At 35.4% G+C, this 13,349-nt stretch overlaps 1 protein-coding gene and 1 non-coding gene across 4 annotated transcripts; both read left to right on the forward strand.

Annotated features, from left to right (window-relative positions):
* Positions 1-814: 814 nt before the first annotated feature.
* LOC111994795 (ubiquitin-like protein 5) lies at positions 815-4,585 on the forward strand. Of its 3 annotated transcripts, none has more exons than XR_002881122.2 (3): positions 815-1,174; positions 2,716-2,780; positions 4,343-4,585. XR_002881122.2 is itself a non-coding variant. In XM_024026678.2 (2 exons), the coding sequence occupies exon 1, from the start codon at positions 945-947 to the stop codon at positions 1,164-1,166; it is 222 nt and encodes a 73-aa protein (XP_023882446.1). In that variant the 5' UTR covers positions 817-944; the 3' UTR covers positions 1,167-1,174; positions 4,343-4,585. The 3 variants fall into 3 exon arrangements, 1 of the variants encoding a protein (XP_023882446.1); XR_010623731.1 differs by having other exon boundaries at positions 2,716-2,763; XM_024026678.2 differs by lacking the exon at positions 2,716-2,780 and having other exon boundaries at positions 817-1,174.
* Positions 4,586-6,024: 1,439 nt separating this feature from the next.
* On the forward strand, positions 6,025-6,127 carry LOC111995139 (small nucleolar RNA snoR109). The gene has a single exon (XR_002881127.1). It is a non-coding gene; the product is annotated as a small nucleolar RNA snoR109 (small nucleolar RNA).
* The last annotated feature ends 7,222 nt before the right edge of the window (positions 6,128-13,349 follow it).

The following is a 13,349-nucleotide window of genomic DNA, read 5'->3' on the forward strand; positions in this document are numbered from 1 at the left end:
TAAAAAATTCAATTTGGGGGACATTGAAAATTTGAGGGTAAAATATTATTTTGGTTTCTAATACCAAAAGTTTGCTTTTTGTTCCTAAACTTTAAAAATTACATTTTTTTTGTAAATAATTTTTTTAATAGTGTAGAGAAATAAATAAGTGTTAATTTTTTTTCTTCAATAATTTAGAGACGAAAAAAATGGTAAAGTTAAAGGATGGAAAGTAAAATATTTTAAATAATTTAAGGACGAAAGATGAACTTTTTAATAGTTTAAGAATGAAAAATGAACTTTTCAAAGTTTCAGGATTAAAACTCTTGGTAAAATTTAAGGACCAAAATAATATTTTACTAAAAATGTTAAGTTTTATCATTTTATAACAATTAGAATCGCAAAAAGTAAACCATATTTCTAAAATTTTAAGAAGATTTCATTTATGTTTTAAAATAAAAATTCAACCACATATTAAAAAAATGAAAAACAAAATTTATGAAGACTTTTGGATTCACAAGATTTTCATGTTATAATTTTGTATATATAAATATAAAATCATCAGTAATAAAATTATATTTCCGCGCATATCAATCAAATATTAAAAAAAAAAAAAAGTTATTGCCTGTCCCCAAAAAAAAAAAAAATAATAATAAGGCTCCATACGTATCGCATGCCCAACACGAACCTTTTATATTTCAACCGACTTAGAACAGCCAATGACTAAAGTACCCTCGTAAGGCACAGGGGTATCGTACTATTCATGGGCATAAATGGAAATTCGGATAGCGAAGTTCCGTGGCGGATAAGAAAAAATCAAGATATATATATAGAGAAATTTTGGGTAAACCCAAAAAGCTGAAAACTTAAAAAGAGGGTTTCTGAGGAAATTGGTGAAAGCGTGTGAGAGAGAATAATTAGGGTTTGGAAATCGTGAGGTTGAGGTTGAGGTTGAGGTAGCGAAGATGATTGAGGTGGTTTTGAACGATCGGCTAGGAAAGAAGGTGAGAGTGAAGTGCAACGAGGACGACACCATCGGAGACCTGAAGAAACTCGTGGCGGCGCAGACGGGTACCCGGGCCGACAAGATCCGGATCCAGAAGTGGTACAATATCTACAAGAACCATATCACCCTTAAGGACTATGAAATCCACGACGGCATGGGCCTCGAGCTCTACTACAACTAAATCCCTTGGTAATTCTCATTTGATTTGCTTTGGTTTTCGTGATTTCATGATTCCTAATTTAATTGCTTCAGCCTGTAATTCAATTATTAGGGTTCTTTCTTTGTGATTATTTGTGAAAATTTTTACTGTGTTTTTTGTGATTTGGAATTAGATAGTTCTCTATTAGGAACGCTACCTGTTGAATTGCATAATTTAGTTTATTTGATGCTGATAGTGTGTGTTAGTTACTATGGCTTAAAAGTGCGTTTTTAAAACCCAGAACTCCTCATGGCTTTTTCACAAATGCTCATTTTAAACCCAAAACAACGTTTTCCAACAGCTTGGGATCTAATTTTCTTAGGACAAATTAGATAGTTGTTAGGCACCTCAAGAAAAGCTCTAATTTGCTTACATTCTCGTACTTATATACTAGTTTTTTGGTATTGGCAGCCTAGGAAGCATGGACACTTCATTTGGGGTACCTGTCCTATCTATCTTCCGAATCATGTTATAATTTTTCAAAAATTGCTTGTGTTCCTGTATCGTAAGATGCAGTTACGATGCAGCAAAATGGGCACCACACCCGCGGCGAAGTGCGAGCAACGCGGCGGCCGTGTCTGATTTTTTTTTTTAAAAATATTTTTACTGATTTGTGCCGACTCGGCTCCGATTCGGGCTGATTCCCGCCGAACTGGGCCGATTCAGCCAGAACCGGGTTGTATTGGCCGAATCGGATCGTATAGGCCAGGGGCCGAAACTGACTGAAACGGCTGAAACAGGCCGAAATCGGCCTTGAATCATGCCGGAACAGCTGAAATCGGCTTTGAATGAGTCCTACACATCCTAAATCTGTCATTCCTCAATTTTATTTTGAATATTTGTTGCTTCTTTTGTGTTTTCTTTTTTGTTTTGTGTTTCTTGCCTTCTTCTTTCTTTGTTTTGTGAACCAAGGACATATAATGTGTTTTTTAAGAATATTTTAATAGTAAAAATATATAGAAAATAAAAATAAAAATAATTTTAATAATTTTTTAATTGCCGCACCCTGTCGCACCCGCACTCTACTTTTTCAAAAATTTCCAAGTCACCCACACCCACACCCAAATTCGGAAACGCACCCGTGCTTCATAGATCGTACCCATGTCCTTGTCTGTGTTTGTGTTTGTGTCTCCTAGTTGGCAGATGATTGACCAGTGTCTAAATCCTATTGGCCAATTCATAAACAATCATCTAACTAACTAACTAATTAGTTACAAGACTTTAGTTTAGTTTGTTTGACACTTACAACTGATAGTATGTGTTAGTTAGTAATCATTCAGCTTTCTTGTGGTTTATGAACTCAACGTCTATGCGGATAGTGTGTTAGTCCCAACTCTTTGTTAATGATAGAGATACGTACAGGCTAGTATTCTAATTTCTCACAGATAACCCCTTACATCTTGTATCTTCTTGTCTCTCTTTCCCTGTTTTAGCTGTTTCCTCCTGCCAATTTTAGTCTTGAAAGAAAGCTCCCTGATTTCAGTGTTGATTAAGTAATATGGTAACTATGGTTACTGTGCTCTGATTTCAGTGTTGATTAAGTAGAGAAGTTGGAGTTTTGGCCTAGTGAAGGAAGGAGGTGCGGTAACCAATGGGGTATCCCTTGAACTCTGCTAATCATTTGACCTTTTAAAATACTAAAGACATCATAATAAATTTAGCATAACATAGAGAAATAAAAGAGAATGAATTATGGGTCTTTTTCCTTTGGGTTTAAATTCTTTTACATTGATAGGCATCTGCCAGGTTGACATCACTGTAGGCTTTGAGAAACTTGATATGATGTAGCATTCAGTAGAAATTAAACTGGTTCTATGTTCGTTTGTTTACAGATTCTCTCATGCATATCCATAATTCATTGCCATTGACTGCTTTAACTTTATACTTTCTCTATTCTAGATTATTTACCTGCACAAGATGATCTGGTTGTATTAGTCCTTTAGAATTTGAATTGATGACTGAATACTAGGGGTGACAAAATAGGACACGACCCGCGAACCTGACACGACACGACACAAAATTAGTAGGTTATGGGTTGAGGCTTAATGAGTTTGTGTCATATTCGGGTTGATACAACTGGCCCGTTTAATAAACGGGTTGGGTTAGTGTTCAACCCATGGAATTTGTTTGACTTGTTTAACTCATTTAATTCAATGACATTTTACCAAATACCCTTCAAACCTTAGGTATATAAACTTATTAGTTGTTGTGGTTTATTTTCTTTGACATAATCGATTATTAGTTATATTGAGATATTCTTTAGTTTTGAATGATTATTTGTGATGTAGTTACTTGTTAGTTTTGGATTTTATATTAAAAAATATCAATTTGCTTGTTTTTTCATATATATATATGTATTTTTTTTTTTTCATTTTGATAAATTCTAATAAACAAGTCGACACGACTGACTTGTTTAATAAATAAGTTGTGTTAGGGTTGAGGAATCTTGACCCGTTTAATAAACATGTTGGGTTATTGTTGACCCATATGGTCAGATACTCATGACTTGACACGACACGAACCTGACACACGAACATGAATTGCCACCCCTATTTAATACTGCTACCAGCAATATGCTTTCATCTAGCGAAAGTTGTGTTTAAAATGGCTGAACCTAGCTTTTGTGAGACTTTGGTGGAAGTGGAGGGGGTGTGGAGCTAAAGTTTTGGCTATCTTGAATAATTATGTCTCTAGTCTAATTAAAGATTGTTTGCAGGCTCTTATAACTCCCAGTTTAAGACTATTGTAAATATGAATATTCTGAAAATTTGATCCATTGTTTGCAAGCTCTTATAACTTCCAGATTAAGACTGTTGTGACCATGGATTAGTTACATTTTCTTTTCTTTGAAAATTAAACCATTCGTTTTTTGCTATCTTCACAGTTTTCTCTTCATAATGGGAAGTGGCTATTTTTACTTGCTTTGCTTGACATGAGAGGTGTGATACCATTACTGAAGTACCAATTTAAGCTTCTGAGTGGTAGTCTTACCTTATTTTGTATGACTGGCTTGTGTGTTAAAATTTCTCTTCTTATTAGAAAATAAGTGCCCAACTATAGTTAGGCAATATTTGCAACTCACTGCAATAGAGTTACTTGCGTCATTAGCTTGGTTTTCTTGGGCCAATTCTGATGTGGTGTGTTTTTTCTGTTCACAGGGTTGGCATTCGTATCAAAAAATGCATTGCAATCAGAAATGTCTTTGATCTGTAGGTCAGTAGGGCTATATATTTTGTGTTATGTAAGAGACAATGAAGTTGCAAAGTACTGATATGTCCCTGACATGTAATATCTTAATGGGCAGATATGTAAACTAGATATTTGAACACTATTTACTTGTTAAGCGATGTATGTTTGATGCTTTACTATATATACCATATCATCTATGGATTTAACTGCTATATGGCAATTGCTTTTTTGGTTTTGGAGCCCAGTTCCCTTCTATATAGGAATGGCAACGGGTCGGGTTCGGGCCGGATTTTTTAATACCCGAACCTGACCCACGGGCCTGAACTCTTGGTCCGAACCCGGCCCGTTTAATAAACGGGTTTTTTTTTTTAAAACCCCGAACCCGGCCCGTCGGGCCCTGCGGGCTCCACGGGCCCCGTTGGGCTATGGTACTTCAAGGCTCATTCTGTGGCCCAATAAAAAAAAAATTTGTTTGCTTGATGCTGATTTTCTCCGCAACCAAACAGTAACGGGAAAAGAACACAAAAAAATTCCAGATCTGAACAGATGGAAACCAATCAAAATCATTATTTTCTCAACAATCAACAGATCAGAACAAGAATTATAAAAATAGCACTTAAACTAGAAAATACAAATTTGATTACAATAGAAAATACAACAGATCGGAATAAAAACCATTATTTTTCATTACAATATTTTCCCACATCAAAAGTAAAAAAAAGATTTAACATATAAACCCTAGGTTCGAACAAGAAGACCCTACAAAATCAAATCAAATCAAACAAGTAGATCCTATTCAACAAAAATAGCACTTACACTAAAAAATATAAATTTGATTCTATGAACAAACAGAACGATTTCCATTGCAAGAGCTTGAGTTCACGACGAGGTGAGGGAGATGAGAGCGTTGCGGCCTTGTGAGGTGGAGGAGGGCCTGACGAGGTAAGGGAGGAGCAGCGGCGTCTGCAGGCTACGGCAAGGTGAGGGAGGCAGGGAAGAAAAACCGATGAGGTGGAGAACGGAGCGACGCCGGAGAGGTGAGGTATGCAAGGAGTAGCAGCGCTGGTGAAGGAAGCAGCAGCGGTCTTGTTCAAGTGAGAGTGAGAGTGAGGGTGAGGGAGAGAATGAGAGGCGGCTTGGCAAGACAGAGAGGGTGAGAGAGTGAATGTGTCTGAGGGATTAGGGATTAGGGTTAGAAAGTGAGTATTTATAGCTAGGGTTTTTTTTTTTTTTTTTTTTTAATATTATATACGGGTCGGGTTCGGGCCGGGTATGCCTAATACCCGGACTCGACCCGAACCCGCTTAGGGTTTTTTAATTAAAACCTAGACCCGACCCTAATGTTAAACGGGCCGAGTAAAACCCGACCCATTAGGGTCGGGTCGGACCGGGTACCCGCGGGTCGGGTACATTTTGCCATCCCTACTTCTATATGTTGTATTCCGTCTGCTGAACTTTGTTTTAGCTCTGTGCAAATTTCAAATATGCTTTTTAATCACCTTTTGTTCTAACTTATGTAACTCTAACTCCGTTCGATCTTTTATTTATTTATTTTTTCAATGTGCAATATTGATTTATTGGGTGAGGCTACATGTACCAAGGGAAGGGTGAGAAACTTCGATCAATACCCTTGATCTTGAATTTGCCAAACTGGCTGTAGCTAAATCAAATGGCTCAGAGAAGTTAACTGGCCGGTGGTTGTGAGATCTCTTTGATCTCTGTCAACTAATCTGCTTACCGAACTTCTCACATTCCTTTTTTCTAAATTTTTTTCCTTAACTGCTTGTTGAGTACTAATAATGTCATGTCGTTTTAAAACAACACTTCTACCCATTCTCTGGCCAAAATTTAAATGGAAATTTTGTTTTTGATTCTTGCGGAATTAATGGCTAGATGTATTCTTTGGTGGCGCATTACCAAAATCTTAAAAACCTGGGTTACTGGATTGGTTGTGAAATATATATATTGATTGGTTGATAATTTGATCATTTCTATCTCATGGCTGGGCTGCTATTAATGTTAAGGCCTGCTATGATATATGTAGGGTTTACATTTGGCAGCCCCAGTTGGAATCCAAGAATCTGAGAATTTTTTTTGTTTGTTCTTACATAGAGAATGATTTAGTTGGTTCATCAAACTTGTCAACAATTTTGATTTTTGTCATTAGATGTAGCGTAAAAATCAGAATTTCCACTTGTGTGCAACATGCTTGTTAGTCAAACATTCGTGCTCATGAGGAGGGTATGTCATGAGCTTGAGTTGATGTTTGTGGTGGCAAACAGGTGTGGATGCTGTTGGTAGCATTTTCTATTGGGTGTCAGCTCACTGTAAATGAATTTGTGGAGCTACCCATATGTCATGGTCTTGCCCTTTCAAGTTGTTTCTCGAATATAACCTGACGCGTTTCAGGCTTATATGTGTGCTGTGGGTAGCATGTGCAGTTGATTGTCGTGGAAGCTTTGTCCAAGTATGGCCACGGGCGACCTGATGTCGCACATGGAATGCTTGTGGAAATATGTGGGTTGGAGTTTGGTTGCATGGTTGGTCGTTAATTGGTTCAGAAATGTGTGATGGTGTTGTTGGCTTAAGAAGCTAAGTGTGAAGTTTGTCACCCTATTTTGCCCATAACTACATGAAGAAATAAAAGGATCGGTTCTTCTATGGACACAATTGCTCACGCAATTCACACAATTTGCAGAGTTGTCAATGTGTGATTGAATTACATCATTTACATACGGATCTATCATTGGAATTTAGTGAAAAGTAAACTACTCATTGCCTGTCTAGTTGTCTAAGTTGTGTTAAAGTGTGCGGGCAAATGTGTGGTCCTAGACCTTTTGTAGAAGGATGGTTATCTGGAACTTAAAGTGAGTGATTCTAGATTTTTTTTAAAAGGATGGTCATTTGGAGTGGAGTAGTGTGATTTTTTTGATATGTATAATTCTTGAACATAAAAATTTCAGATTTCTTCTTTCCAAAATTTCAATCTCTTTTTACATAGCTGGATTGGGAGTTGACATGGAAAAAGGCAACCAAAATAAAATTATGGATGTCTCCCAAGCTAGCAACCACCCTATGACAGCTTGCCTATTGCAGAGGCAAGAATTGAATCATCGGGCATGAGCAACGCGAGTAATATGGAATAGTGAAGCATTGGTAGCTTTTGAAAGCTTCTCGGAACCTTTCTCCAGCCAAGTCAAGCTTGGCTTGTAGATCTCTAATTTCTTCCATGGCCTCTAATAAATCCTGCATTTTTACCCCTCACTCAGCCTGAATGTAATCTCCCTAGTGAGTTTGGCAACCCTTTCTACCTCGCCTAACAACAAGAGAGCTAAGAGAATCAATCTGCTCACAAAGTCCATCAAGGTAATCCTAACTCATGGTCATGGATGTAGAGTTGTCTGCTCATGCACACCTCTTCTACGTCTAAAGCTTCTCGCTGCATTTGTCCAAGTTCAATCTTCAACCATCTAGCTCTTTCTTAAGTTGCCCAGCCCGATTGAGTCGTGTCCTCGGGTTAGCCCATAAGCCCTCAACCTCAACTCTTGCCGCATATGCTTAGTAATGACCTCATCTACTTGCTTGTGAAGAGCTTCAGTATCTTTTTTATGGTGTCCCTTTCCATACCTCGAGAAGTACCTTATCTAACTCTTGGCCTTAAGGCATACAAAATGGGGGCATATGGTAAAGAATCACCAATGAGAGCTAATTGCTACTCCTTAAACTAAACTAAGGTGTGGAATACCGTCCACAAACTCAATCTTAAAGGTCTTTACTTCCCACTAATTCTTGATAATCTCCATTCTTTTCTCTATGTTTGCCATTGATAAATTCTCAAAGATCAGCTTGCTTACATCCCTTAGGGAAGGGATAGGTTGTCGACGTCTAAATTGTTGAATTGCTAATCTTGGGTACTGACTTGTACACCCAGCATCCCTAATAATAGGGGGTTTGGCCATAGCATTGGACCCAACATAATTTGAACATGTGTACGCATCGTGTTACGTCTAATGCATTGGAGTACTGGATATAAGCTTTACCAAATAATGAGAGATAATAGAATGAATTGCACTATGTAATAGCCTCCCACCTAAGATACCACTATCTTATTCTTCAAGGTCACTCATCTACATGCAAATCCCACATGTTTTTAACTTTTTATACCAACCACCCTTCATTCTTAAAAAGGGAGGCTTAATGTTAGTGGCTTGATGAATCATGTTGTATACACAATATATGAAGGTCAGACTGCGTCTAAAACAAGCGATACTAGTGACAATAAAACCACAACTGTATAAAGAATGAATGGTTTCACACTTTCTCTAACTACAACAGGAATGAATGAGGTAGAAAGGAACATACGAATATATTATAGGTCATGAATGCCAACAAAGGCTAAGAAATATATTGATCTATGACATGAGTGATGAATGCCAATCCTTAGCTGATGTTGTGATCATATGACACAGTGGTAAGTGGGGGAAGCTCCATAGCATGAAATCTAGGGGATCCGTAGTACTGCCTATCCCGCATTCCTCCATCCACATCCCTCAAAACAGCCCATAGTATCGGTATCTGTTGGCCAACACCGATTAGCTTTTGCCCAAAAGCTGGGTGATGCAAGCACACGAGGCCAAAAAATTGATGTGGGTTCAAGGAGTTAATACATGAACTAATCAAGCTATACTCCACCACTTGCAACAAAGATATATGCTAGTTTCTTCGGTAGTGATTGTTGCATACAATGTATACATTATACGCGTACAACAAGAATTACCCATTTCGTAAATTATAACTAATAATTGAATATTTATTATTTCGTAACTAGTTGCAAACTCACGCAATGCGTGGGAATTGATAATTATTTTATAGTTTATAATATATAATTTGTTCTTTAAATTATGTGGAAAGTCATTTTTTTCTCTCAAAAAATTAAATTATTTCTAAAATTATTTTTCATTTATCTATCCCAAAAAATTTATCACCGTTTTATTATTTGGATTTTTTTGATTGATATTATTCATTTTTTAGGCAGTTTATATTTTGCTAAATTATGTTATTGTGTATTATATTTTCTTAATTTTTTTTCCTGTACAACTAAACTGTTTAAATTTCAAATATATTATTCAAATTTTTCATTCTCCTAAAAGAGATTATCATATTTATAATTTTTCGTATTGTAGGAGTAACTTCAAACTATTGATTGGGTTTTGTTTAATAATATAGATACATGAGATGGAACTGCATATTTCTCAAAAATTCCTAGGAGATTATACCATATTATAAATTTAATATTTAAAATAATACGTAGAAAAAAGTAGACTTTTTTTCTAAAATTGAACACTTCACCTATTGAAATAAAAGAAAATAATTTGTATAAAAACGTAAAGAGAATTTCCTCAAAAAAAAAAAAAAAAAGTAAAGAAAACGTGATCTAACTAAAAAAAAAAAAAAAGACTACACACACTTTCATGTCTCTCTAATTTTTGGGTTATCTACGCTTCAGGAGTATCTCTAGATGTATACACCAACATTTCATTCAAGTAGTCAGAGACTCTTCTAATTTTTGGATAAATTTTCATAAATTATATTCATTATAATTTGGGATTACTATATTTTCGAATACAAAAAAAAAAAAAAAAAAAAAACCTAGGGTGTGATGAAAATCTGATAAGTATTTTGTAGTACTTTATAAAAATCTGATGGTACATAATAGAATATTATACGGATTTGCAACAATTTGAAAAAAAAAAAAAGTAATAGATGGACTTTAAATATTCTATGAATAAATATCAAGCACTAATTTTTTTGATAGATTAAGATAAATATGAAAGTTAGTTTTTTTTTTTTTAATTATTATTTTGCGCATGGGAAAGACATCCATTAAGTATTTAAAATTTAAAATACTCAACTTCTAATCCTTATCTTTTCTTTTATTTTTTTAATAAAATAAAAATTTTAAAATTTTTTAGAAATCTCTCTTACTCAGTTACTCCTTAACTAAAATTTAAAATTTTAGATAAGTAAAAACTTAAAAATTCCTTACACCTACACATTTAAGGCTTGATAAAAATTGGTTAGGATAATCAATTATCACTTTTCTTTACACGTTTCTTATTAATGAGAAATTCTATTCAGAAAATGTGGGGAAGGTAAATACGTTGCGAGTTTTTAAAGCTATTGAGTAGAAGTAGGAATTTATATCAACATAGAAGTAGGAATGGTTTTTTTTTTTTTTAATTTATTTTTTTTTAAGCTATTGAGTAGAAGTAGGAAGGCATTATTTTTGTCAATTTACTATTTTAACCCCATTTTTAAGTTTTAGGTAGAGGTATTTTTGATAGTAAAAAAAGCAATAACTAACTTTCTTTTGCCAATTTACTATTTTAACCCCATACACACCATCAAATTGAAACAAATAAATAAATCACAACCTATGAAGATCATAACACATAAAAACTAAAATGTCAATAATAGAATACATAAGGAAAGATACCAATCTTTTTTTTTTATTTTTTTTATTTTTTTGGTTTGATACCAGACCTCTAGATGAAGAGTGACATTAAGATTGAAAATAGTGGAGAGATGTAAAGGTAAAAGGGACATTATCAATATCTACGTGGAAATGTGACTCTTATGTCCATTGTTCTACATTTTGTGGAAACGTCTTTTTTAGTCTTGGTAGTGTTCAACATCAAAACACCAACATTTCATGTCTCTCTAATGATGTTGCATATGAATATTGAATTTCGTAGGCAAGAGAATCTTCATATTTCTATTTATATCTAGATTGTGAAATATCCTCGAAATCCATGATCGATCTCTATCTCCACATTGTTTTTTTTCACTTGCGTCTTTTCTTTTCTCCAATTATGTTGTTTTCATGATGCAACTCAGTGTAGCTGAGACCGAAAATCCTCTTTCCAACTAGGATTTCTCTTTTTCTCGAGAGTTGATTAGACATTCGAATGAGCAACAACTAGTGTAGAATAATGGTGTTTGACTTCTTTTCAGACACACTTAATGGTAGTATCACGTAAGCATTTTCCACTTCTAAGAGAGAGCTGGGGCCGCTAGTAAGAAAATAAGAAAAGTTGCTTGCTTGCTTTCTGATTTTGATTTAACTTTTGCTTTCTTGCTTAGATTGGGTAATGCCCTGTGCTCATGCCTGTCTTCATGTTTCGTTTCAATTATCTGTTTTTCCGATATTTCATCCTGTAAAAGATAAATGTGTTAGGGAGATAACTTGTTTTTTTGTGACAGAACATGAAGCCTAATCAGCATCTGCAAACCCCTTCAAATGTAAATCTGTCTTAGAAGAGAACATAAGACCCTTTCCTGGTTCATTCTTCAAATATTGTAAGATTCTATAGGCTGCATCTAGATGTGGCTTTCTTGGTCTAGACATGTATTGGCTAAGCTTATGGACAACAAAAGTGATGTTTGGCCTCATAATTGTCAAATACAATAACCTGCCTATCAATCTTCTATAGCTGCTAGGATCTTTAAGCTCTTCCCCTTCCAATTTACTTAATTTGAGACTTTGTTCCATAGGTGTCTTAGCTAACTTACATCCTAGCATACCAGCCTTATCATTACAAGCTATTAAGCCATTATCCACATATGTCAAAAGAACCATAAAAACATCACCTTGTCTTCTAGTAAACAGAGAGTAATCAGCTTTGGAATGAATGAAGCCAAGCTGAATCAAAGTTCCATAAAACTTGGCAAACCATTGCTTAGAAGCCTGTTTAAGGCCATATAGGGACTTATTCAGCCTACAAACCACCTCCCCCTAGCTATGAAACCTTTGTGGAAGAGCCATATAAACTTCTTCATCCAAATCACCATAAAAAAATGCATTATTCACATCTAACTGACTAAGAAACTAGCCCTGAATTGTAGCCATAGCAAGAAGCACTTTGACAGAAACCATTTTGGCCACAGGGGAAAAAGTCTCAAAGTAGTCCACACCCTCTTTTTGTGTAAAGCCTTTAGCAACTAACCTAGCCTTGTACCTCTCAACTAAACCATCAGCCTTATACTTAATTTTGTACACCCACTTACACCCTATAGGCTTCTTACCAGTAGGCAGAGGAGTCAAGGTCCATGTGTAATTTGCCTCAAGGGCAGCTATTTCAGTAGCCATGGCCTGTTGCCACTTGGGATCAAAAGCAACTTGGTAGTAATAGGTAGGCTCAACAAGGGAAGAAATGGAACAACAAAAAGATTTGTAAGAAGGACAGAGGTGTTGATAAGAAAGATGGGAAGAAAGTGGATTAGAAGTACCCAATTGGGAAGGAGAGGCAGCAAGAACAGAAGATACCTGGTTGTAGTGATAAGCCTGTAAGTGGGAAGGTTGTTTGACAACTCTAAAAGACCTTCTAAGAGGGATATGATCAACAATAGGATCAAGGGGTTCTATAGGAACCTCATCAAGCATATCATCATCAAGAGAATGATGAATATGGGTGATGGAATCATGAGGCATAGCAGAAGTGGATTTAGACTGATTTATAGGATAAAAAATAGGATGAATAGCAGGAACACAAGGCAAAGGTAAGGAAGTAGGATGCTAAACAGAACCATAAGAACCTAAAACAAATAGGAAAACATTTTTATGAAAAATGACATCCCTAGAAGCAAAAACAATATGAGAGTCAAGATCAAAGACCTTATATCCTTTAACATTAAAAGGAAAGCCAAGAAAAACACACTTCCTTGCCCTTGGAGAAAATTTGGTTCTAGTATGAGAGATAGTGGATGCAAAACACAAGCAACCAAAAACTTTGAAAAGAGAATAATCTGGCAGCTTGTGAAAAAGGATTTCAAAAGGTGTTTTATCATGCAACAAAGGGGAAGGATGTGGATGACATTGAAAAGAAAATCTATACCAAATGGTAAGATTTGAATCTTCTCTGTTTATATGAAGCATGGAAGCTACTCCATCACATAGATCTTCAAATGTAATACTTC

This window comes from Quercus suber, unplaced genomic scaffold (assembly GCF_002906115.3).
Source record: "Quercus suber isolate HL8 unplaced genomic scaffold, Cork oak 2.0 scaffold_360, whole genome shotgun sequence".
Taxonomy (NCBI): Eukaryota; Viridiplantae; Streptophyta; class Magnoliopsida; order Fagales; family Fagaceae; genus Quercus; species Quercus suber.